The 23,819-nt window shown below is 42.1% G+C and overlaps 3 protein-coding genes and 1 long non-coding RNA gene across 8 annotated transcripts; 2 read left to right on the top strand and 2 right to left on the bottom strand.

The window, feature by feature from the left end:
• Positions 1 to 143: 143 nt before the first annotated feature.
• On the bottom strand, positions 144 to 10,206 carry mitd1 (MIT, microtubule interacting and transport, domain containing 1). The gene is made up of 7 exons (XM_029702865.1): positions 9,674 to 10,206; positions 9,503 to 9,604; positions 7,439 to 7,575; positions 7,163 to 7,249; positions 991 to 1,103; positions 760 to 820; positions 144 to 635 (listed from the first exon to the last, which is right to left on the bottom strand). The coding sequence occupies exons 1-7, from the start codon at positions 9,810 to 9,812 to the stop codon at positions 540 to 542; spliced, it is 735 nt and encodes a 244-aa protein (XP_029558725.1). The 5' UTR covers positions 9,813 to 10,206; the 3' UTR covers positions 144 to 539.
• A 225-nt stretch (positions 10,207 to 10,431) lies between these two features.
• On the top strand, positions 10,432 to 14,045 carry mrpl30 (mitochondrial ribosomal protein L30). 2 transcript variants are annotated; one of them, XM_029702870.1, is made up of 6 exons: positions 10,432 to 10,453; positions 10,656 to 10,722; positions 10,940 to 11,017; positions 12,886 to 13,032; positions 13,325 to 13,398; positions 13,601 to 14,045. In XM_029702870.1, exons 2-6 carry the CDS (start codon positions 10,678 to 10,680, stop codon positions 13,731 to 13,733), a joined length of 477 nt encoding a protein of 158 aa, XP_029558730.1. In that variant the 5' UTR covers positions 10,432 to 10,453; positions 10,656 to 10,677; the 3' UTR covers positions 13,734 to 14,045. The 2 variants fall into 2 exon arrangements, with proteins under 2 accessions (XP_029558730.1, XP_029558729.1); XM_029702869.1 differs by lacking the exon at positions 10,432 to 10,453 and having other exon boundaries at positions 10,460 to 10,722.
• A 357-nt stretch (positions 14,046 to 14,402) lies between these two features.
• On the bottom strand, positions 14,403 to 17,493 carry LOC115155866 (thioredoxin domain-containing protein 9). 3 transcript variants are annotated; one of them, XM_029702867.1, is made up of 6 exons: positions 17,366 to 17,493; positions 16,098 to 16,178; positions 15,732 to 15,959; positions 15,480 to 15,598; positions 14,999 to 15,253; positions 14,403 to 14,772 (listed from the first exon to the last, which is right to left on the bottom strand). In XM_029702867.1, exons 3-6 carry the CDS (start codon positions 15,915 to 15,917, stop codon positions 14,658 to 14,660), a joined length of 675 nt encoding a protein of 224 aa, XP_029558727.1. In that variant the 5' UTR covers positions 15,918 to 15,959; positions 16,098 to 16,178; positions 17,366 to 17,493; the 3' UTR covers positions 14,403 to 14,657. The 3 variants fall into 3 exon arrangements, with proteins under 3 accessions (XP_029558727.1, XP_029558726.1, XP_029558728.1); XM_029702866.1 differs by lacking the exon at positions 17,366 to 17,493 and adding an exon at positions 17,221 to 17,348; XM_029702868.1 differs by lacking the exons at positions 16,098 to 16,178; positions 17,366 to 17,493 and adding an exon at positions 17,221 to 17,317.
• Positions 17,494 to 17,579: 86 nt separating this feature from the next.
• Positions 17,580 to 22,069, top strand: LOC115155868 (uncharacterized). 2 transcript variants are annotated; one of them, XR_003868160.1, is made up of 3 exons: positions 17,580 to 17,986; positions 21,485 to 21,575; positions 22,049 to 22,069. It is a non-coding gene; the product is annotated as an uncharacterized LOC115155868 (long non-coding RNA). The 2 variants fall into 2 exon arrangements; XR_003868159.1 differs by having other exon boundaries at positions 17,580 to 18,379.
• Positions 22,070 to 23,819: the final 1,750 nt, after the last annotated feature.

Below are 23,819 nucleotides of genomic sequence, written 5' to 3'. Positions count from 1 at the left end.
AACAATCTTGAAGGAGTTCCCACATATGCTGAGCACCTGTTGGCTGCTTTTCCTTCACGCTGCGTCCAAACTTTTGACTGGTACTTTACGTTCACAAAATGAAATGAAAACAATCAGTTTCAAGAAATTCTGAGAATTCTAAATGTTATGTACACTTTTAAAGAATATGCATATGTTTAATTAAAAAAAAACAGGTTAAGAAAAGATTCAGAAACGACCAAACTATCATTTGGATCCACCATTCAAGTCCAATGTCCTCAGATACACATAATAAGCATTAGGAGCCCCCAAAAAACAACCCCGTCAGACCAAACTACATGATTGATCATGTAGACTTAAAAAAGGCACTTGGTATGTATTTTACAGGTACACACAGACTGGACAGAGGGGGAGACATTTAGAAAGAGAGCCCCTCTGTTCCAATAGGCCTATCCACACTTGCATTTAACTTACAATAGAGCAATGTATTGGACATGGGTTCTAAGTGGTATGCTACTGTGCATAATGCAGTGTAGCCATAGACTCCAGTTCCAAAGGTGTTATAATGTCTTAGTGTGTTTGCTGTGAAAGATATCCACTGTGGTCTCCTGGCACTGCCTCAGGTCATAGTCACAGTAGCCGATGGAGAAACGACCCTGGGGGAGAGAAAAACCATTGAATAAATACGACCGGATTATTATTCTGTTGGTTCTATATTTTTGACAATATAAAGTGAAGACTGAACATAGAGGGGAGAAATATCCCTAGTTGAAGTCTTGCCTTTGGTTTCTTGAAGTAATCCAGTCCTCTTCCTATCTTGATGATCCAGCCGTTGTCAAACCTTAGGGGATCATCATCATCATCACGTTTATAAAACCTACATAAATCAAAGACTATAATGTGCATGCGCCATATGGCGCATTAAAGACCTCATCCTAAGCCACTGATGCTAGCTGATGCCACTGATGCATTCTGGGTGTGGAAATGGGTTAATTGAAATTGATGGTGTACCTGATCTCCCTGTCGTGAAAAGTGGAGTACTGGAGGTCCAGACACACATCCTGGCTCTGTAGACTCTGTTTGAGCTCTGACAGAGCACTGGCCTGCTGAGAAGAATAGTCCCCCTGCAACACACACATAGACAGGTGGATCAGGAAAACAACACGAGATACAGTAGCTTGGCATTTTGAGTAGGTTTATAACTGTACAATAAATAGCCCTAAAGAAAACAAATGGAGCAACTAAGCTATAAACCTCTTACTACCAGTTCAAACTTCTGCAATACAAATACTCAATTGATAATGATATCGATGCTATTGGTACTGTATCTGAGTGTTTAACATCTTTTCTGTCCTCAGAGTTGGTCATTTTAGGGGATTTTAATCTGGATTGTCTACCCCCGGCCTCAGATCAATTTAAGAGTATATGCATTGATTTTAACCTGACTCAATTGAACTCAAAACCCACACGGATAAATGTGAAAAACCCTTTTAACTCTTCATTGATTGATTTAATTCTTACTAATAACCCCCATAAATACTGGTCTAGTGGAGTATTTGCATAGGATCTCAGTGATCATTGTCCCATAGTATGGATTAGAGATACGAAACAAAACACTGATCCTTGTTTAATTAAGAAGATACATTTTTAAAAGTTCTGCTCAAGGGTTTTTACATGACATGTTCTACTCTGATTTAGCAGCTGTCTCCTGTATTCCTGACCCGGAGTTGGCTCTAGAAAATGTATCTTCCATATTTATTCCTCTGGCAGATAAACATGTCCCTTTTAAACAATTCAGAGTCAAAGATAGAAAACCAAGGATTCAATCTTCTGCGTTATCTGAGCTCAATCAGATGCTTTTTATTTGAGAGAAACGGTGGTGTAGTTGACCCTGGTCTGTCAATCAACTGCTCTTCCCTCTGCCAGCCTTTAGCTGACTTGACGGTTAACCCATCAACTTCTAGTGAATCTTTGTTTTCATTTCAACATTTTACTATTTGTGATGTGCTAGATGCCTTGCTTAAGATTGACGTAAAAAAAAATCCACTGGAGCTGATTTGCTTGATCCATTATTGCTGCAGCTCTCTGCCCCCCTGATCCTGAATCATTAACCCATATTTTTAACCTGAAGATTATCTGTTGCTATCCCCAAGGTTTGGAAGGAGGCCCACGTACTCCCCCTTCACAAAAGGCGGTGACCCTTGTGACCTAAATAAATTAATCAGCCTATTTCTAAACTTTCTTGCCTAGCGAAAATATTAGATTCCTTGATTAATTCTCAGCTAAGCTCTTTCTTTTCTTTGAAATGTATTCTAAATGTACATCAGTCAGGTTTTAGAGGGGTGGAACAGAAAAGGCTTAGTTAGTTAGTAGGCTAGTGGCCAATCCTCTAAAAGGGATTCAGTTTTTGAGATACCCCTACCCGAGGAACTGTATAACAAAGCACAACCATGTTTTTGGATGGTTTTATAAAAATATTTGACTGAAAAGGTGGTTAAATTCATAGATTGTGACACACCCTCTTACATTTACATTTAAGTCATTTAGCAGACGCTCTTATCCAGAGCGACTTACAAATTGGTGCATTCACCTTAAGATATCCAGTGGAACAACCACTTTACAATAGTGCATCTAAATCTTTTGGGGGGGGGGGGTAGAAGGATTACTTTATCCTATCTTAACTCAAACAGTGCAGCATAATGCCTTGTGGGGGAGTGGGGCCACATAAGCTCATGTAACCCAATATTGCAAGTTCTGATATTGCAAAAAATGTGTTTCTCTATGGATTTGATATGTTTAGCTCCTACTCCTGCAATTATGTTAAGGGGGCCCTCTAGATTTGACTCAAAATCCAACATGGCTGCCACATTACCATTAAATGGTGGTTTAATCACCTGTATATGTACACATTTTAAATGAGACATTTTTCAGATTTGACCTGACTATTTTTGTGTACTTCAACTATGTTACAAATCCAATATGCCCACCATATACACTCAAACGCCTTTGTCTGAGTATATAAAAAAGGCAACAGACGGCTTGGCATGGCAACACCAAGTATTCCAAGTCACACGACTCTTTGAGGATCAATGAGGCCACTGGGAGGTTCCAAATAAAGGAAAGAGAATCCAACCCTGGACTCTGACACCTTCTGCCATGCTCTACAATTTCCCACTGCTGTGGTATAACTTTCCCTTCCAGGGTTGGGCTCTTAAGTCACCTCCTTATCATTTAGAAATGAGCTTTGATTCATTGCTAGTCCAATACTTCCACCTGAATCCAACCAACATGACCTTCCACTGGCTCACTGCATTTGTGATGCAAATTGGGATGCTCCAGTGCACTCTTATCCTGTTCAGGTTGAGCTGCCACATTGCTTCTTCCAGAAAATCATGTCCACCATCATGGCTGTCTGCCCTGGAGTTACCGTATATGTTGACATTTATGGTGTACGGGGAGGATGAAACCACACATGACAACCGCATAAAGAAAGCTGTTCACCACCATGAACCAACAACCTGACACTCAATGACTAGAAATGCCATCAGTGGGCCTTCACATGTCATATGAATTGCACCTCTCTAATATCAATGCCAACCTGAATCTCCCAGAAGTGTCCTTGATAAGCCTACTCCACCATCAGTCCTCCCCTAAGGCAGTTACTAGAGACAGAGACACCATGGAACTGGACTGTCAGGAGGCCATTCAACAGCCAAAATGCCATCTGGAAATTGCTGGTGTGCAATGCCTTCATATGTAACTATTTTGCTACCAACCATGGCTGGCCAGCCCATGTGACACCTGAACTGGACTTGCATGTAAAGAATGAGCTTTCCTGCTGGGGTGACTCATGCACTGGTCTGGGAAACGGTGCAGTAATGTTTAGCAATTTTATTTATTTTATTTAACCAGGTAGGCTAGTTGAGAACAAGTTCTCATTTACAACTGCGACCTGGTCAAGATAAAGCAAAGCAGTGCGACACAAATAACAACACAGAGTTACACATGGAATAAACAAACATACAGTCAATAATACAGTAGAAAAAAAGTATATATACAGTGTGTGCAAATGAGGTAGGATAAGGGAGGTAAGGCAATAAATAGGCCATAGTGGCAAAATAATTACAATTTAGCAATTAAACACTGGCGTGATAGATGTGCAGAAGATGAATGTGCAAGTAGAGATACTGGGGTGAAAAAGAGCAAAAAAATGAATAACAGTATGGGGATGAGGTAGTTGGATGGGCTGTTTACAGATGGGCTATGTACAGTTGCAGTGATCGGTGGGCTGCTCTGACAGTTGGTGCTTAAAGTTAGTGAGGGAGATATGGGTCTGCAGTTTCAGTGATTTTTGCAATTCGTTCCAGTCATTGGCAGCAGAGAACTGGAAGGAAAGGCGGCCAAAGTAGGAATTGGCTTTGGGGTTGACCAGTGAAATATACCTGCTGAAGCGCCTGCTACGGGTGGGTGCTGCTATGGTGACCAGTGAGCTGAGATAAGGCGGGGCTGCACCTAGCAAAGACTTGTAGATGACCTGGAGCCAGTGGGCAATGAACATATGCCAAACAAAAGGCACCTTAGGATGGTAAAACTTGCTGTATGTGATCGTTTATGGTGGCTGGGGATTGACTGTGAGATAGTGGTCTTTGTGCACCATGCTTGATCTGCTCCACCTCCTCTGCAACCCATTTACTGTCCATCAAATCCCTGGGATCATCTTCAAATGTATGCGTGTGTGGATCTGTGTTACGTCCCTCACAACGAACACTTCTTAGTTATAGTCTATGACCTAGCTATACTAAATAACCTCTACCGTAACCTGAGGTCAGTCTCCACATCTCCTGCTGGTGCGTGCCCCAGTCCATAATCAATGCCAACCACCCACAGTTAATGTTGGCCAAATTATCATCCTAACTGGCTTCCAAGTGAATATAAAAAAAATATGTAGGACATTCAACATAAACAACTCTGCCCACAGGTCAATTATGTGTTGGAAAGGTCTAAAGGCAAGTCTGTTTGTGACAGCCCTTTCACAGACTCCCCTTCACAACCAGACAACCAACCATTCCACTACTGGAGTTACCCCAGCATCCTTCAGGCTGAGATAACATTCCACTACTGGAGTTACCCCAGCATCATTCAGGCTGGGATAACATTCCACTACTGGAGTTACCCCAGCATCATTCAGGCTGGGATAACATTCCACTACTGGAGTTACCCCAGCATCATTCAGGCTGGGATAACATTCCACTACTGGAGTTACCCCAGCATCATTCAGGCTGGGATAACATTCCACTACTGGAGTTACCCCAGCATCATTCAGGCTGGGATAACATTCCACTACTGGAGTTACCCCAGCATCATTCAGGCTGGGATAACATTCCACTACTGGAGTTACCCCAGCATCATTCAGGCTGGGATAACATTCCACTACTGGAGTTACCCCAGCATCATTCAGGCTGGGATAACATTCCACTACTGGAGTTACCCCAGCATCATTCAGGCTGAGATAACATTCCACTACTGGAGTTACCCCAGCATCATTCAGGCTGGGATAACATTCCAGGCAGTCAATGGGTCTCTTTGGTATGCAAGCTGCATCTGCTGACTGCCTATAGCTGCATCTGCTGACTGCCTATAGCTGCATCTGCTGACTGCCTATAGCTGCATCTGCTGACTGCCTATAGCTGCATCTGCTGACTGCCTATAGCTGCATCTGCTGACTGCCTATAGCTGCATCTGCTGACTGCCTATAGCTGCATCTGCTGACTGCCTATAGCGAACTGTAGAAATGGAAAGTGATCACACCACAGCTCCAATACCCCACCAGCCATACAGGAAGAATACTGGCCTTGTCGCTGCAGCTTGCCCAGAATGGCCAGTTGGCTGTGCAAGCTGGTCAGACCCCAGAACAACAACCACCACTGGCTACTTTGTCTCCTCACCCTGTAAGGACACTCACGTCCTGGTCACCTCAAAGACTGAATCAACATTGCACACTTAGTTTTAGTTGGGAAAAGAGGGTTGTACATATACAATACTAGAGTAGCTGACTGTTGTATTATGGTTGTGTTCCTGTAACTTGGTTACGCTACGGTGTGCTTGTGTCGTAAAAGGCTTGTTATTAGTTTTGTGGAATTGCCCAATGTTGATATGTTGTGTTTGAATGAGATTAAAACATGAACACATTCAAAAATGAGTTGGCTTTGGCTATTCAAACCAACAGAGGCATGGCAGTGACACTCAGTCCTAGATATACCAAGAGCCTTATGAAACCATTTTAAAGACAGAATAACACAGTACAAAATGAACAAGGGCTACTTGTTCGCAGGCGAAGGTGATTGAGTGTAATCATGTTGGCCATATTGGATTCAGAATCAAACTGATTCACAACAGTCTTTATAGGCATGAGTGTTGTACACAACTCTGAAAAAAGGCCTAATTTACAGGTGATTTAACCTCCATCAAATGTAGCCATATTGGATTTGAGGCAAAATATAAAGATAATCTGTGATGGCCCCCTGACTTAATTGCAAGAATAGGGGCTAAAGATAAAAAAAATCCTTTAAGGAACCTTGGACACCAAAAAATATAGATTTCGATGTCTGAGTCCACATGTGTTCCTTAGAGCCAATTACAATAGCCACAACATCAAATAAATGTGTAACTGTATGCATTTAAATCAGGCAGGACCATACAGCACTGAATGAGTGCACATTTATTTGGCTTGGAAAGTTGTCTATTGAACAGAGACCAAAAAGTGTTTATTATAAATATTCATAGTTAATATTTCCGCCTATCGCATCTGTGTGTTTACAGATCTACATTTTCAAAATGCTTTAAGATATCCTAATGTTGTGTGTTTCTGTATGTAGGGCAGACAATTGACAATTTGTATTCCAAATTTGAGCAATATCAGAGCTTGCAATATTGGGGTACAGGAGCTTATGTGGCCCCACTCACCCTCGAGCCAGGCATCATTCTGCACTGTTCTGAGTTAAGGGGGTTTGTCACAATATCTATCAATTTAACCACTTTTGCAAGGAACATATTTTTATACAACCATCCATTTCATATATGGGACACCTAAGAGATATGGAAAAACATGGCTGTGTTTTGTTACACCTCGGGTAGGGGCATCTCAACATTTTGTGGGCCTTGCCACTAGCCTACAGTTAGTTACCTCTTCCTGAGAGGTCAGCAGGTGAATCCTCTTCACCTGACAGCTGGCCTTCAGCAGCATCTCACAGAACCTCAGGAAGTTATACAGCTAGGAGGGAAGAAGGGTCAAAGTCAAGACCTCATGACTAAACCAGCATGGCAATGGCATCCAATGCAGATTCCACAATCATATTAATAGACAAACCAGCTTTTGAGGTAGCAGAACACCCAAAGGTAATAGTACCTTTCTGCAGTATATCATCTGGTGAATGTGTTTGATAGTGTACAGGTAAATTACCTGGTGAATATGTCGGATGTAAGGGTCCTCCACCCAGACCTCAGTCAGCCCCTCGGTGACGTAAGGCCTGAACAGAACCTCGTAACTATAGCCTGTAGCATCTTCTGCTATCCTGATTTGCTCATGGTACTTCCCCTCTGAGTGGGAGAGGAGTTGAGAGAGGAGGGATAAGAAGGGGAAGAGGCAGAGATAGGCAGTATTTCTGTTACATGCATTTGAAATACACTGAACAAAAATATAAATGCAACATTTTAAGTGTTGGTCCCATGTTTCATGACCTGAAATAAAAGATCCCCGAAATGTTCCATTCACACCAAAAACCTTATTTCTCTCAAATTGGGTGCACAAATTTGTTCACATCCCTGTTAGTGAGCATTTCTCTTTTGCCAAGATAATTAATCTCCCTGACAGGTGTGGCATTTCAAGAAGCTGATTAAACAGCATGATCATTACACAGGTCCACCTTGTGATGGGACAATAAAAAGCCACTCTAAAATGTTCAGTTTTGCCACACAACACAATCCCACAAATGTCTCAAGTTTTGAGGCAACGTGCAATTGGCATGCTGACTGCAGGAATATCCACGAGAGCTGTTGCCAGATAATTGAATGTTAATTTCTCTACCATAAGCTGCCTCCAATGTCATTTTAGAGTTTGGTAGTTCATCCAATCGGCCTCACAACCGCAGACCACGTGTATGGCGTTGTATGGGTGAGTGGTTTGCTGATGTCAGTGTTGTGAACAAAGTGCTCCATGGTGGCAGTGGGTTTATGGTATCGACATGCATAAGCTATGGACAACAAACACAATTGCATTTTATCGATGGCAGCTTGAATGCAGAGAGATACCGTGACGAGATCTTGAGGCCCATTGTCGTGCCATTCATCTGCCGCCATCACCTCATGTTTCAGCATGATAATGCCCGGGCCCATGTCGCAAGGATCTGTACACCATTCCTGGAAGTTGAAAATGTTTATGTTCTTCCATGGCCTGCATACTCACCAGACATGTCACCTATCGAGAATGTTTGGGATGCTCTGGATCGATAAGTGTGTTTCAGTTCCCGCCAATATCCAGCAACTTCACACAGCCATTGAAGAGGAGTGGGACAACATTCCACTGGCCACAATCAACAGCCTGATCAACTCTATGCGAAGGACATGTCGGGCTGCATGAGGCAAATGGTGGTAACACCAGATACTGACTGGTTTTCTGATACACGCCCCACCTTTTCTTTTAAGGTACATGTGAACAACAGATGCATATCTATATTACCAGTCACGTGAAATACATAGATTTATGACCTAATGAATTTATTTCAATTGACTGATTTCCTTATATGAACTGTAACTCAGTAAAATCTTTGAAAGTTGCATGTTGCGTTTATATTTTTGCTCAGTATATGTATTTTAATTACTCCTGAGTATTTTGTATGCTAAACTAAACTCCAATGCATTTTGTAACAAGATCCTTTCAAAAGCTGCAATTTGTATTTTCAAAATAACAAAATACTATTCTATACCATTTCTTTATAGCGGTTCACAATTTTGTGGCCCCCTTTCACCCTACATTGGAAACAAAAAGTCTGATGGCACTATGGTGTGATGAGATTGTCTGCTAAATAAACGAAATGTACATGTAAAATTGAACAATTGCAAAGCAAGCTCAGTATTACTCTAATGAGCTAGGCCCCGTAAAATGGTCAATGACAATACCCAGTGTGCTTTGCAGTTGTTCACTTTCACATACATTTTGGCAATTTAGCAGACACTCTTATCCAGTGACAGTGCATCCAACTAAGGTAAATAAACAACAACATATCACAGTCATAGCAAGTAAGACGTTTGTGTAAATTTTACTGAGAATGTTGTTGATGTTCGGCCGGCTACCTGCAAATGTATTTGTGTATTTTCAATTACAAAATACATGTATTTTAATACATTGGTCTTTAGGCTATTTTGTAATTAATGCTCATCCCTGGAAGGAGGAATAAGAGGAAGGCAGCAGTAAGGTGCAGGAATGATTCCTTTGGGAAAGTGACATCAGTTCGCTGAGATCTATTACCTTCTTTTAGTTGGTTGACGTGGACTTTGATCTGTTCTGCTCGGTCCATGTAGCTCTTTATCTTCTGTCTGTAGTGGACTTTCTTTGAGTCATCTTTCACAGCTGTGAACAGATGAGTAGATCAGTAAAACAGATGTCACCCTCATACCCCTGTGACTGTGAGTGTGTTACCTTTCAGCACGTCCATCAGTAGCTGGATCCCCTCCTGGTAGCACACTAGCGACTCCTGGAAGCGCGAGCTCTGGTCCAGCTCCACGGCTCGTTTCAGGACGGAGATGGCAGAGGTCTCCATACCAGGGACTTGCGTCATGGTTCACTATCTGGTAACAATGGACTGAGATTTTGAGTTCAATGTGTCAAGTTGTGGATATTTGTAATTCACCTGGTTAGATGGCAAAAGAGTATGCACATGCTTCGTCCGTCCACAGCTCAGCGACAGGAATATTACATTCGTCTGAGTCAGCTTGAGGTATCAAGTCTTCTTTGGCACATCTTCAGAGGCAATACAATGCATCAGTAGACCCTTCTTAAACTCGTATAGCCTTGTTTAAACTCCTCATGCTTAGATTATATCTAAATTGGATGACGAGATTTCATTTCATTAATTCAAACGTAAATCTGATCAAAATCATCCTCTGATGGCACTAACTTCCTGATGTTGGTTTGTCTGCTGGCCCGTATAAAGGTACGCATGAATAATAATTCCCCTGAGCAACATATCCACGGAAGTGAAAATGCCTAAATTAAATATGAGTGAATTATGAAATACACATGTAAAAAAAAAACATGTGTCAAACCATATAGTTAATCATACAATATCACATTGTAAAAAAAAGCGACGTTTTTTCACAAAGTAAATTGAAACAAATGAAAGCCATGCAGGAACGAAATTACCAAGTTTTGAAGTAGCACGGTAACGTTAACAAGTGACTGCTATACTGACGGCTTCCGGTGAGTGTAGTAAGCGCTGAAACACTCTAGCTTTTCAGTTTGCGTTTATTCAGCTGTATTTTGATGTTTGTTGAAAATATAATTTAAATAAAATATATTGACATTAGAGTAACAACACTTTATAGCTCGGTAGAATCACTATTTCCTCGTCGAATTCGCATTTAACAGTTTTTGCATTATAACCTTGGCTTCCCTGCTTTAGACTTATCAACCAATAAGTAAATATGGCAATGCTATGTCGTGGTCTTCACATACCTTCCCCAATTCAGGTAAGGAGTCTAAATTATTAAAGGCAGACTATCTTCCTGGCAGACAGTTGTAACTCAAATTAAAGCTGTCAGTCAGAACTGGTTGTTAGAACAACACATTTTTTAGAATCATCCGACTGTGTGTTCCTCCATAGTTAGAATAACACTCACTTACATTGTTTTTTCTTATTCTCTTCACGCCTTGCATATTTGATTATGTGTCTGTGCATTCTTGCAGGCTTTAACAGAAACTACGCCACTGCCTTGGTTAATTTCATTCCGAAGCAAGTTCACCAAAGCACGGATCCCACAAGAGGTAGGGTGCTGCAGACTTTCATCAAGGGCAGGCCCATACAATCTAAATGCAATGAATACCTCAACTCAAAGCAAAAGTTTCTTACCGATGTCCTTAACCCTAATTGCTCCAGTGTCATCGTCAATGGCTGATCCCTGGCCATTATCCCACTCTCCGAGGGTGTTTCAGGGGGAGTGATATGCATGTCCATTTCACACCACACACTTTATACTAAGGTTACACACTTGTACATGTGTGGAACAGGACAAATATAAGCACTAGAGGTCGACCGATTAATCGGAATGGCTGATTAATTAGGGACGATTTCAAGTTTTTATAACAAATCGGTAATCGGCATTTTTGGACACCGATTATGGCCGATTACATTGCACTCCACGAGGAGATTGCATTGCAGGCTGACTACCTGTTACGCGAGTGCTACAAGGAGCCAAGGTAAGTTGCTAGCTAGCATTAAACTTATCTTATAAAAAACAATCAATCTTAACATAATCACTAGTTAACTACACATGGTTGATGATATTACTAGTTTATCTAGCTTGTCCTGCGTTGCATATAATCGATGCGGTGCCTGTTAATTTATCATCGAATCACAGCCTACTTCACCAGACGGGTGGTGATTTAACAAGTGCATTCGCGAAAAAAGCACTCGTTGCACCAACCAAAAAGATCATTATCAATGCCTTTCTTAATAAATTCAATACACACGTATATATTTTTAAACCTGCATATTTAGTTAATATTGCCTGCTAACATGAATTTATTTTAACTAGGGAAATTGTGTCACTTCTCTTGTGTTCTGTGCAAGCAGAGTCAGGGTATATGCAGCAGTTTGGGCTGCCTGGCTCATTGCTAACTGTGTGAAAACCATTTCTTCCTAACAAAGAACGTAATTAATTTGCCAGAATTGTACATAATTATGACGTAACATTGAAGGTTGTGCAATATTTAGACTTAGGGATGCCACCCATTAGATAAAATACGGAACGGTTCCGTATTTCACTGAAAGAAAAAACGTTTTGTTTTCAAAGTTAAAGTTTCCGGATTTGACCATATTAATGACCTAAGGCTCGTATTTCTGTGTGTTATTATATTTAAGTCTATGATTTGATATTTGATTGAGCAGTCTGATTGAGCAGCAGCAACAGGCTCATAAGCATTAATTCAAACAGCACTTTCCTGCATTTGCCAGCAGCTCTTCGCTGTTATTCAAGCATTGCGCTGTTTATGACTTCAAGCCTATCAACTCCCGATTTTAGGCTGGCAACACTATAGTGCCTATAAGAACATCCAATAGTCAAAGGTATATGAAATACAAATGGTATAGAGAGAAATAGTCCTATAATGCCTATAATGCCTATAATAACTACAACGTAAACCTTCTTACCTGGGAATATTGAAGACTCATGTTAAAAGGAACCACCAGCTTTCATATGTTCTGAGCAAGGAACTTAAACGTTAGCTTTTTAACATGGCAAATATTTCACTTTTACTTTCTTCTCCAACAGTTTGTTTTTGCATTATTTAAACCAAATTGAACGTTTCATTATTTATTTGAGACTAAATTGATTTCATTGATGTATTATATTAAGTTAAAATAAGTGTTCATTCAGTATTGTTGTAATTGTCATTATATATATAAATATATATATAAATATAAATCAGCCGATTAATCGGTATCGGTTTTTTTGGGTCCTCCAATAATTGGTATCGGGGTTGAAAAATCATAATCGGTCGACCTCTAATAAGCACCCTCTATTATATAACACTTTGGTCATATCCTAATGGCAATGATCATGGAAATTACATTTTTAAACAAACCTTTGCGACTCCTTTGAATCCGTAATAAATCTGTCTTTCTGTGTCTACAGATTTTGGACGAGCGGTCTCAAGAGCATGAGAAGTATGGTGGAAACCAGGAGCAGCCCCATAAGCTGCACGTGGTGACGCGGGTCAAGAGCACTATGCGCCGGCCCTACTGGGAGAAGAAGCTAGTGGAGGGACTCTGCTTGCAGAAGGTGGGGCTCCTATCAGCTTGGATTAATAACCTCACATCTGAGGGGATAGCCTAGTGTGTGGCAATCTTACCCTGTGTGAGAGCAGGATTTTGCTCCAGCCAAACTGTAACACACCTGATTCGACTAATTGAAAGTTGCCCACCCCTAGGCTTTCCTCTAGCAGAGCCGATAGGACTTGTATTGAGTTCAGTTGTGTGCTGTGCTTGCTCTTGCTGTAGTATCAAGTTATAATAATGATTCTGATTGCTAACTTGGTTGCACTGTAATTGTTCTTTGCTCCTTCTCTCCTCAGGCGTATGTACCTGTAATTCACAAGAACATCCCTTCAGTCAACAACCAGCTGAAATTCATCAAGCATCTTGTGAGGTAAGGCTGCTCGGGTTTGCGAGACCTGTCATTACTTTGTTAGCGCAGGGCTATTATTAAATACATCTGTTCATTCCTGTCAAGTGTATGCTACTGTTTTCCAATTGAGTGCGTGGTTGGTTGATCCTGACAACTGAAATCCAATAGATTAACTTTGACCACTCTTCCATCTCATCTCTCCTCCGTCATTCTCTCTGTTCAGGATCCAGCCACTGAAGCTTCCCCATGGTCTCCCTGCTGAGGAAGACATGGCCAACACCTACCTGAACAGCAAAGGAGAGCTGATCGTGCGACGCCTCCTCAAACCTGTAGAGTCCAAAGCCATCGAGTCATAGCCAGCACTACTCTATACCCAAGCCATTTTGTCAGTGGTCCTGTTTGAATACTGAAAATGCATCCTCCCTTCCTCAAATTAATCACTGACATGACTGGATTGGCTGTGTAGTGGATCCTGTGCTTTCACCTATCCAATCTGTATAGAACACAAATGAATGGTTTTACAGTCTGGCCTACCAGAAATCAGCTGATTCAAATTACTGTGTTAGTGAAATCCCTGTACGTGTGTTCATTCTAAACCTGGACTGAGAAACACTTCTATAGCTCACCCCTTTGTATTATATTTCAAATAAAAACATAACATTAACATGTATAGAATAATACATCCATGCAATCGAGGAAGTCAGAGGAAAATACAAAGTGCCAGTGATGATCAGCTTATTTTTATAGAAAACCTCAAACCTGTGCTACCAATCACACTGACAACACAAAGGAGGCGGCTGTGGAATGCAGCTGACCTTGGCACTTGGTTGTTGCTCATGAAAAGCTAGATTGAAGTTTTCCCCCACAAATCGGGTTGACAAATAACATGGATCGATGTTAATTTAGCTAGCTATAGTGTTAGCGAGGATGATTCTTTATAATGTTAAATGGTAACAGCATCAGGTCTGAGGGTTTCCAGTTCTAGACTACAATTGGAATCAAGAGGAGTCAGTCAGGGCAGAAAGTTCATTGGTTCAGATAGGTATCCTTTTATTTGCAGGTTGGACATAAACAACCAAAAAGCACTTGAATGTAATTAAATATGAACTCATGATTAAGTCCACACACACACACAAAACAAAAAACAAAGCATGGAAGACTGGGATAAATAGGAAAATTATAGAAACATGGGAAAGGAACAAAACAGGAAGAGATGGTTCTGCCGGTTAGTGGTTAGTAGCCCAGCGAGAGAGATGGAAATTGAAGGCTGACAGGGTCTTCTAGTCGTCTTCAGAGTCTGAGTCGTGTCCTCTCCCCCTGATGGTCTTCTTCTCCACTTTGGTGAACTTTGAACCAGATTTCTGTGTCAGGGTGGGGGGCTCCATGAGGTTACCACTGGGAGAGAAGACAAAGTGTAGGGAGGGGTGTTACGAGACTTGATCTGAACTAAGTAGAACTGTTAATGTCTAATCAGCCTGTGTTTGTGCATGAGCTGGTAAGGCTTTTTATTCCTTTTGCAAATGAACCAATGGCCTCAAATGCCTAACAGGAAATACCTAGACAGATCATCTTTCTATCTAGAGGTGTGATTATCTTTAGGAAATCAGTCCTGTCTGTGTACCTGTAGTTGATGATGTCGGAGCAGCCCAGTCTCCACTCCAGCACCTCTGTGGGGAACTCATCTGTGTTTCCTAGGTCTGTGAAACCCACTATGTAGTCCTTGGTCTTCCCGTCCTTTACCAGCGCCAGCGTGGGAATCACCTTGATCCGCAGCCTATCTGTCAGGAATGGAGCCTTGTCCACATTCAGCTTGATGAACTTGGTCTCCAGGTGCTTCTTGGCCAGGACACTAAGGTGCTTGTCCAGGATCTTGCATCTTTAGAATGCAGGGGAGAGGAGACAGCAGGGTTAGCTCCTGGTAGAAGCTGCAATAAAGATTTCCTGGGCAATGAACCCCTTTCTAATCCTTTTCTTAGGATTTAGGAGGATAAGCTCACCCCGGATCTCAATGAATTTGCAGCAATAAAACAGCAATAGGTTTTTGGCCTGTAATGGCAGGAGAAAAAAACAGGTAGAGAAGAAAACATTGCTGTGTTGCAAACCTGAAGGTGGAGTCTCTGTAGAAATGGCAGACCACTCGATTGCTCTCCTTCACCTCAGGGAAAAAGTCTTTCTCGCTGGGAATCTCCTTGTACTCCCCATGCCCTTTACCCAGCCACTCCTGAGGGGACAGAGCACAAACATGCCATGATGAGTGTTACTGGTATGAAAGAACTGGATGGACTAAATAAAATGCTTGTTTGGCATCCACCATATGGCTCAGCCAATGTGACCACTCTGTCTTTCCCTCCTACCTGCTTTTGTTTCTGGGATTTCTTGAGGGCCTCCATCCTCCTCTCCTTCAGCTTTTCCATCTCATCATCATCCATGCGCTCCAGCTTCCCCAGCTCTGCATCCAGCTGCTCCTCCACCATCCTGGCTGACTGCAGCACCTGCTGCTCCAGCGCCTTGGCCATGATCTCCATCGACTGACTCGCCATGATGAAGAGCCTAATGAAACTTCCGACACTCACTCTATATTCCTGAAGGAAGGGAGAATGGTGATGAGGAAGGGGAAGAGTAGAATAGAATGATTGCATTTCAGAGATTTAATTTATATGGTTGGCCAATGATTAAGGCAAACTAATACCACAGATAGAACAATGAGACAGATATTTCACCTGATGTATAAATGTGCAGCATCCACTTGACGTTTCCAAACACTGCCAAATATGGTAGAGAGAGGTAGCCCAATGGCCGGGCTGTTGGAGGAGATGGATTTTCTCATCATTAAACTTTTGATCTCAATACAGTTTTCTGTTTCCAGAACTAGAATCTGTTATTAACAGATTATACTAAGTTTTGTAGACTGTTTTGCCAAAATCGCGTTATTTACAAGGAGTGCAAAGACGAAATGAGTTAATGCACACGCGCTCTTCACAGAGTAGGCTAAGTGAAATTTGAAGATGTATGCTTGAACAGGCCAATAGGACTTCCATAGTTCCTGCTTGGCTCTGCCCTCTATGACTCATTTGTTCCCATTGGAAACGACATATCTGTCATATCATATCTTGGTTTAGTTAAACAAATCTTTGCTAATACTGTAACCCTGGCTGTTGACCATGGTAACGACACACCTTGATCAAAGATATTTGTGCCTGGATGTTTTCAATAGATGAAAATAGCTAGTTAACCAGCTAAAGTTTTCCCATTTAGAAAGTTAGTCTTAAAATCATTTAGAAAGTTTTTCCATTTGATTAGTGACCCACCACTAACAAATTACCATTGTCTGTTAACTAACCACTATAGCGAGAAAGCTAAATTAAAGTCCGAGTTCAAGCTAACGTTATGTTTGTTAACTAGCTAAATTACTGTAGCCTACTATTAATCGCATCATATTTCAGACAAAGTTGAGAAATAGAAAGTGTTCCACAATGAACAAAGGTACAATCACTGGAGTCGTTTTAGCCTAGCTTGCGCCATCAAGCCTGACCTGCCGCAGGTAGAGCTGCTAGGCTAACAATAGCTTCGATGCAACCAAGAGAGTTTTTACATTGTGCTGGACTCTTTAAAACTTTCTTGGTTGTATCGAAACTAGACTAACAGCTGCGCGGCCAGAGTCAGAGAACGCTAGCTAGCGAGCTGTCAAAACGACCAAGACTTCACTCACACACTGAAGCCATACGTCCATGATAAGATCACAACCTCTTATATTAATATTATTTTAATAGGGCCTACTGAATGTATTATTTGCACATGACTTTATCAATATTATCACACTAACAAACTGGCAAGCCTACTTACCAAAAGCGGTCCGTGCAAAAAGGCAGAATGCACTTTCTGCAGAGACTGCAGCGCGCGCAAAGACTACGCAGTATTACCGAGGTTTTACGTCACAGGTAAATTAATAAAGGCTCGTTGCACTTTAAACACCTTTAATCAGTAGTACCTGAGTTGCATTCCTTATGTTGTATTTTATTGTGTAAAGACCAAACCGTTGTGGTTATTATAAGCAAGTGCTAGCTACAAGATGTCCACTGTCATCCCTGGGCCCAAGAAAGGGACAGTCACCGTACGTTTCGACCAGCAGAAGCTTGACAACTCTTCTCTACAGGTTGCCGCTTAATGGGCGTGAACCTATTCTAGTAAATAAATACATTTTCAAAATGTTAAAAAACTATGTATTATTAGTTAGCTGGCTAGCTACAGCAGGCCACTGTGTGTAGGCCACGGGGGGAGGCCTACGAGACCGTTTGATCAGGCCCCCGAGCCAATTCATTAATCTATTTTTTATATACATTAACAAAAAAGCAATAGACAACTCGTCATCATCGAGCACCTGTACGTCAGAAAAATTGCTACAGTAAATAAAATTAAAGTAGATCCGCAGTGTCGCGTTTTCCAAGACAATTGTATTTTTGTCGAAGTGTATTCCTAGTTTGTGGGGATGCACTTGCAGTAATGAGAAAGGCACATTTGGAGCGTCGTTACAGCTCGAAACATGCTAAACTGAATGAGTTGCAATGACAACTTCGTGTGGATAAAGTAATTGCTCTGCAGCCGGGTTTGGGTGAGTAACAAGCCGCCTTTACGAAACTTCGTTTGGATGGAGAAAATGTTATGCAATCAAGTGTTGTGGTGAGCGAGTTTAGCAAAGAAACTAAAGCCTCATTTGGAAGGAGAATTTGTAAACGAGTTGTTAACACCAGACAAAGTTAAATTGTTCCAAAGTGTTAGTTTGCCTCGAATAATCGTCACAGAGCGGATAACTGGCATGCCACAAGATATCGAAAAAACATTTTAGGACTCCGCAAGTAATGTCGAGTTTTTCCTCTTTGGCATGTGATTAAGCAACTGACTATAAATACGGCCCAATTTGCCATTTTTGTGCGTGGGATTACCGCGGAGTTTGACACAAGGGAGGAATTGCTGTCTTTGGAAGTTATGCATGGCACCACCAGAGGTGAGAACTTGTTTGAGACTTGTCTCGGCAGTGAGCAAATTTGAGCTACGGTTTGAAAAATTAAGTGGCCTTACTACAGTTGGAGCGCCAGCCGTGGTTGGCTTGATAAAAGGGCTTAACCGTATTAGTGAAAAAATAAATGAGTTGTCTCAGTCTTGATCCAAGTGATTTAATTGTATGCAACTGCATCATACATGAAGAAAGTCTGTGTGCACGGTCCCTGAAGCCGAACAACGTAATGGCAACTGTAGTGTCGACCATCAATTTTATCAAAAGCAAAGGGCTGAACAACCGCCAATTTATGGAGCTATTGAGTGATCTTGAATCGGAGTATGGTGATCTGGTTTACCACTGTGAGGTGCGATGGTTGAGCACGGACTGAAGGATGAAGTAAAACAATTCATGGAGATGAAGGGGAAACCTGTCTCGGAACTGAGTGATGACAAGTGGATGTGTGATTTGGCCTTCATGGTGGACATAACTGTTGGGGCTGCGTCAATTCAATTCTGGTATCAGAACAAAATTTAACACTAGGCTACTGAATATATTTTCAGCTGTTTATTAATAGAATTAGTCAAGCAGAATAAATGGTAAACGCAATCTTCGTATATACGGGTTCACTGTAACACCTCTCAGGGCAAACAGAGAACTGAGTGACACATCCTTTGCTTTTCATTAAATACTCTGACAGAGAGTTCCCGCTCACTGCTGGCCTGTCAGAGGGAGGATGAGCGTGGTTTAAACTTACTCATCCTATCGTTGGCGTGCAGGCTGGTCCCAGCCTCTAGACGCATCTTTGTTGCCAGGCATAGTTGTCTTCTAGTTTATCTTCATGTGTGTACCCGAGAGTCAGACACCCAAGGACAGTGCCTGTTTTTATGCTACAGTTAGGACAGTTTCTGTTTTTGTGCTACAGCTATCTTCCATTCTACCAGCCCCTCCCGTACACCTGTCCTTGAGCGGCCCCACAACCAGGCATTGTGTGTGTGTGTCACGAGTCTACTCAGCCTACACTCCTACTAGCCAGCAACCCTCCAGTTAGTCATGTCTATTATATGTTGCTCAATCTATGTTAATACAATATAAACCTCTTAGTGCATTACAGTCCATTCATACTTAGGCCTACATCTACTGTAAATGGTAATGCATCACATCTAATAAGTGAAATAAAACCCAACATAACCAAGTATCTGTCTGACTTGAACGTCAAGCTCTATGTGCCGAACCAGCTTCTCAGCGATCTGCTCTCAAACGTGAAATCGTTAGAAGCGAAATTAAAGCTATGGCAAGTCCAACTAGAAAGGGGTAACACAGTACATTTTCCTACTCTGCAAGGACAAGAGCCTGAGATTACGTCGGAATATGCCGGTGAGTGGAAAGCTCGCGAAGGCATTTTGTGAACGGTTTAAGGATGTGAAAAGTAAACAACTGGAGTTGAACATATTTGCAGCCCCGTTTAACGTCGAACCAGCGGATGTGCCGGGTGGCCTACAACACGAAGTCATTGAGCTCAAAGCCAAGTACAACAACCTCCCTCTCATTGAGTAATACAAAATGTACGTTAGCGATGAGCATTTTCCTGTTCTGAGAAGACATGCACGTAAATGTGCATCTGTGTTATGGACGACCTACTGCTGTGGGCAGTTATTTTCCAAACTGACTCTTGCAAAGACTCGATTCCGCTCAAGACTGACTGGAACCTGGAAAACCAGCTGCGAGTAGTCATCTTCACTGACAGCAAATGCCTCGTCAAATATAAGCAGTTTCAGCCATCGCATTAGAGGTGAGTTTGAACAAGTAATCATAATTACAATGACAGCATTATTTACAATACTAACATTTATTTAAATAGGACTATCACTTTTCTAAATACTCAAGGACACAATAAACATCATACAAGTCATATATAAACTATAAAACCATGTCAGTGATTAAAGTCACATTAAAACATGAATAAAGCAGAAAATAGCACATTTGTAATAATACGGCCCTAATGGCCAATGATGGCAAAAAGGTTTCACACCCCTGGTGTAGGCGAATGAGTTGCTTGTTAGCTAGCTAGCCAGCCATCTTACATGCAATAGCTAAGTGAAATATCATCAGCTAGATAACTTCATATTGGCATGGTATCTTGATGTAGGCCTATTTATCATTGTGAATTAAAAACTCATGCTCCAAATGGATTTGTAGATAACGGCAATGGAAGGGTTATGGGTTTTCTACTCCAGCTGCCAGAAAAGGGAGTAGGTGTACTATTCTGAACAAAAATATAAACGCAACAGACAATAATTTCAAAAATTGTACTAAGTTTCAGTTCATATAAGGAAATCAGTTGATTGAAATAAATAAATGAGGCCCTAATCTATTGATTTCAAATGCCTGGGCAGGGGTGCAGCCATGGGTGAGCCAGGCCCAGCCACTCAGAATGAGGTTTTCCCCACAAAAGGACTTTATTACAGACAGAAATACTCCTCAGTTTCATCAGCAGTACGGGTGGCTGGACCCAAGATGATCCCGCAGGTGAAGAAGCCGGATGTGGAGGTCCTGGGCTGGCGTGATTACATGTGGTTGTGAGACCGGTTGGACGTACTGCCACATTTTCTAAAACGATGTTGGAGGTGGCTTATGGTAGAGAATTGAACATTAAATTCTGTGGCAGCATCCCTGGTGGACATTCCCTCAACTTGAGACATCTGTGGCATTGTGTTGTGGCCCTTTATTGTCCCCAGCACAAGGTGCACCTGTGTAATGATCATTATTTTTGATATGCCACAACTGTAAGGTGGATGGATTATCTTGGCAAAGGAGAAATGCTCACTAACAGGGATGTAAAACATTTTGTGTACAGAATTTGAGAGAAAAGTTTTTTGTGCATATGGAACAATTCTGGGATCGTTTATTTCAGCTCATGAAACATGGGACCAACACTACATGTTGAATCTATATTTGTGTTCAGTGTAGTTAGATAGGGCAGGTTCTGGTATGACATTAAATATTCTCCAGTTTTAGTCCCTAGTGAGGAAAACTATGAAGACCGAGAGAGATAGTAGCCAGGGCTGTCTAATTGTAATAAAATTAAGCCTGTTTTGTGATGTCTGTCCTCAGATATGGAGAGCTGCGAAAGTCTGTCTTCAGATGAAGAGGTCCCAGTGAATGTCCCAAGAGACTGCAGGCACATCCTTGTATGCCATGGATTGTATGTGTACTTATGTTAGCAAATGTTGTATACAACAATACAGTTAAGTCATACACAGTGTAGGCTACAAACGCATTACAACTGTAGCAGGTCAGTCCTTCTGGAGGTATGCTGAGTGTGCCGGCTTCTGTTCCAGCCCACCACTAACACACCTGATTCAACTTAGCAAACCTAATGAGTTGATAATGCTGTGTATTATTGCTGGGCTGGAATAGAAGTCTGCTCACCCAGTAGATCAGGGAGAGGAGCAAGGTTGGCCACCTCTGGTATGGACTTTTTCGTTCACCCGAAATTATGCTTTAGTAATAATAGCCTATACTACAAAGATGTACATTTACAAACATTAGATTATTTGTACATTTTGAAATTATATTTTGATTCATTCAATGTTGATTCATTGAAGTGTTTAGACTTGTTTTAATGACTTAAAAACATTATTTAAGATGAACAAGTGTCAATGTCATTCATCACAGATCACAATTCTGCAATAAAAAGGTGTGAAGAGGAGTGACGCAGCGGTTTAAGGCACTGCATCGCAGTGCTTGAGGCATCACTACAGCCACAGGTTCGATCCCAGGCTCTGTCACAGCCGGCCGTGACTGGGAGACCCAGGAGGCGGCGCACAATTGGCCCAGCATCATCTGGGTTATGGGAGGGTTTGGCCGGCCGGGATTTCCTTGTCCCGTTGCGCTCTAGCGACTCCTTGTGGCAGGCCGGGCACCTGCAAGCTGATTTCAGTTGCCATTTGTACGGTGTTTCCTCCAACACATTGGTGTAGCTGGCTTCTGGGTTAAGCGAGCAGTGTCAAGGAGCAGTTCAGCTTGGCAGGGTCGTGTTTCGGAGGAAGCATGGCTCTCAACCTTCGCCTTTCCCGAGTCTGTACCGGAGTTGCAGCGATGGGACAAGACTGTAACTACCAATTGGATATCACAAAATTTGGGAGAAAAGTACTAAAATAAATACATTTAAAAAAGGTGTGAAGAGGATCTGTCTCTAATGTTTCTGTGTTGCTTTCTGAAATGAAAATGACATTTTTGTCCATTTGTGAACTCTCCAATCAGTTTTATTTGATTGTCACTCTGTCTCAGCATATCTGCCATGTGAGCCCATTTTGCAGCTTATCATAATGGCATGCATCACCAATACAGCCATAGGCCTACAGTATGATGGCATAACTGGCCTAAAGGGCATGGGCAATCAATTTGCTCCTTGTCAATCAATCAAATGTATTTATAAAGCCCTTCTTACATCAGCTGATGTCACAAAGTGCTGTACAGAAACGCAGCCTAAAACCCCAAACAGTAAGCTATGCAGGTGTAGAAGTACTGTGGCTAGGAAAAACTCCCTTGGAAGAAACCTAGAGAGGAACCAGGCTATGGGGGGTGGCCAGTCCTCATCTGGCTGTGCCGGGTGGAGATTATAACAGAACAGGGCCAAGATGTTCAAATGTTCATAGATGACCAGCAGGATCAAATAATAATAATCACAGTGGTTGTACAGGGTGCAACAGGTCAGCACCTCAGGAGTAAATGTCAGTTGGCTTTTCATAGCCGATCATTCAGAGTATCTCTACCGCTCCTGCTGTCTCTAGAGAGTTGAAAACAGCATGTCTGGGACAGGTAGCGCGTCCGGTGAACAGGTCAGGGTTCCATAGCCGCAGGCAGAACAGTTGAAACTGGAGCAGCAGCACGACCAGGTGGACTGGGGACAGCAAGGAGTCCTCAGGCCATATAGTCCTGAGGCGTGGTCCTAAGGCTCAGGTCCTCCGAGAGAGAGAGAGAGAGAAAAATAAAGAATTAGAGAGAACATACTTAAATTCACACAGTACACTGGATAAGACAGGATAAATACTCCAGATATAACAGACTGACCGTAGCCCTCCCAGCACAAACTTTTGCAGCATAAATACTGGAGGCTGAGACAGGAGGGGTCGGGAGACACTGGCCCCGTCCGACGATACCACTGGACAGGGCCAAACAGGCAGGAGAGAGAGAAAAAGAAAGCACAGCCCCCACACCACTAGAGGGATATCCTCAATCACCAACTTACCATCCTGAGACAAGGCCAAGTATAGCCCACAAAGATCTCCCCCACGGCACAAACCCAAGAGGGGGTGCTAACCCGGACAGGAAGATCACGTCAGTGACTCAACCCACAAAAGTGACGCACCCCTCCTAGGGACGGCATGAAAGAGCATCAGTAAGCCAGTGACTCCGCCCCCGTAATATGGTTTGAGGCAGAGAA

Source organism: Salmo trutta, chromosome 20 (genome assembly GCF_901001165.1).
Source record: "Salmo trutta chromosome 20, fSalTru1.1, whole genome shotgun sequence".
In the NCBI taxonomy this organism is placed as follows: domain Eukaryota; kingdom Metazoa; phylum Chordata; class Actinopteri; order Salmoniformes; family Salmonidae; genus Salmo; species Salmo trutta.
Note: the sequence above shows the minus strand (reverse complement) of the source record. Positions and strands in the feature narration are given on the sequence as shown.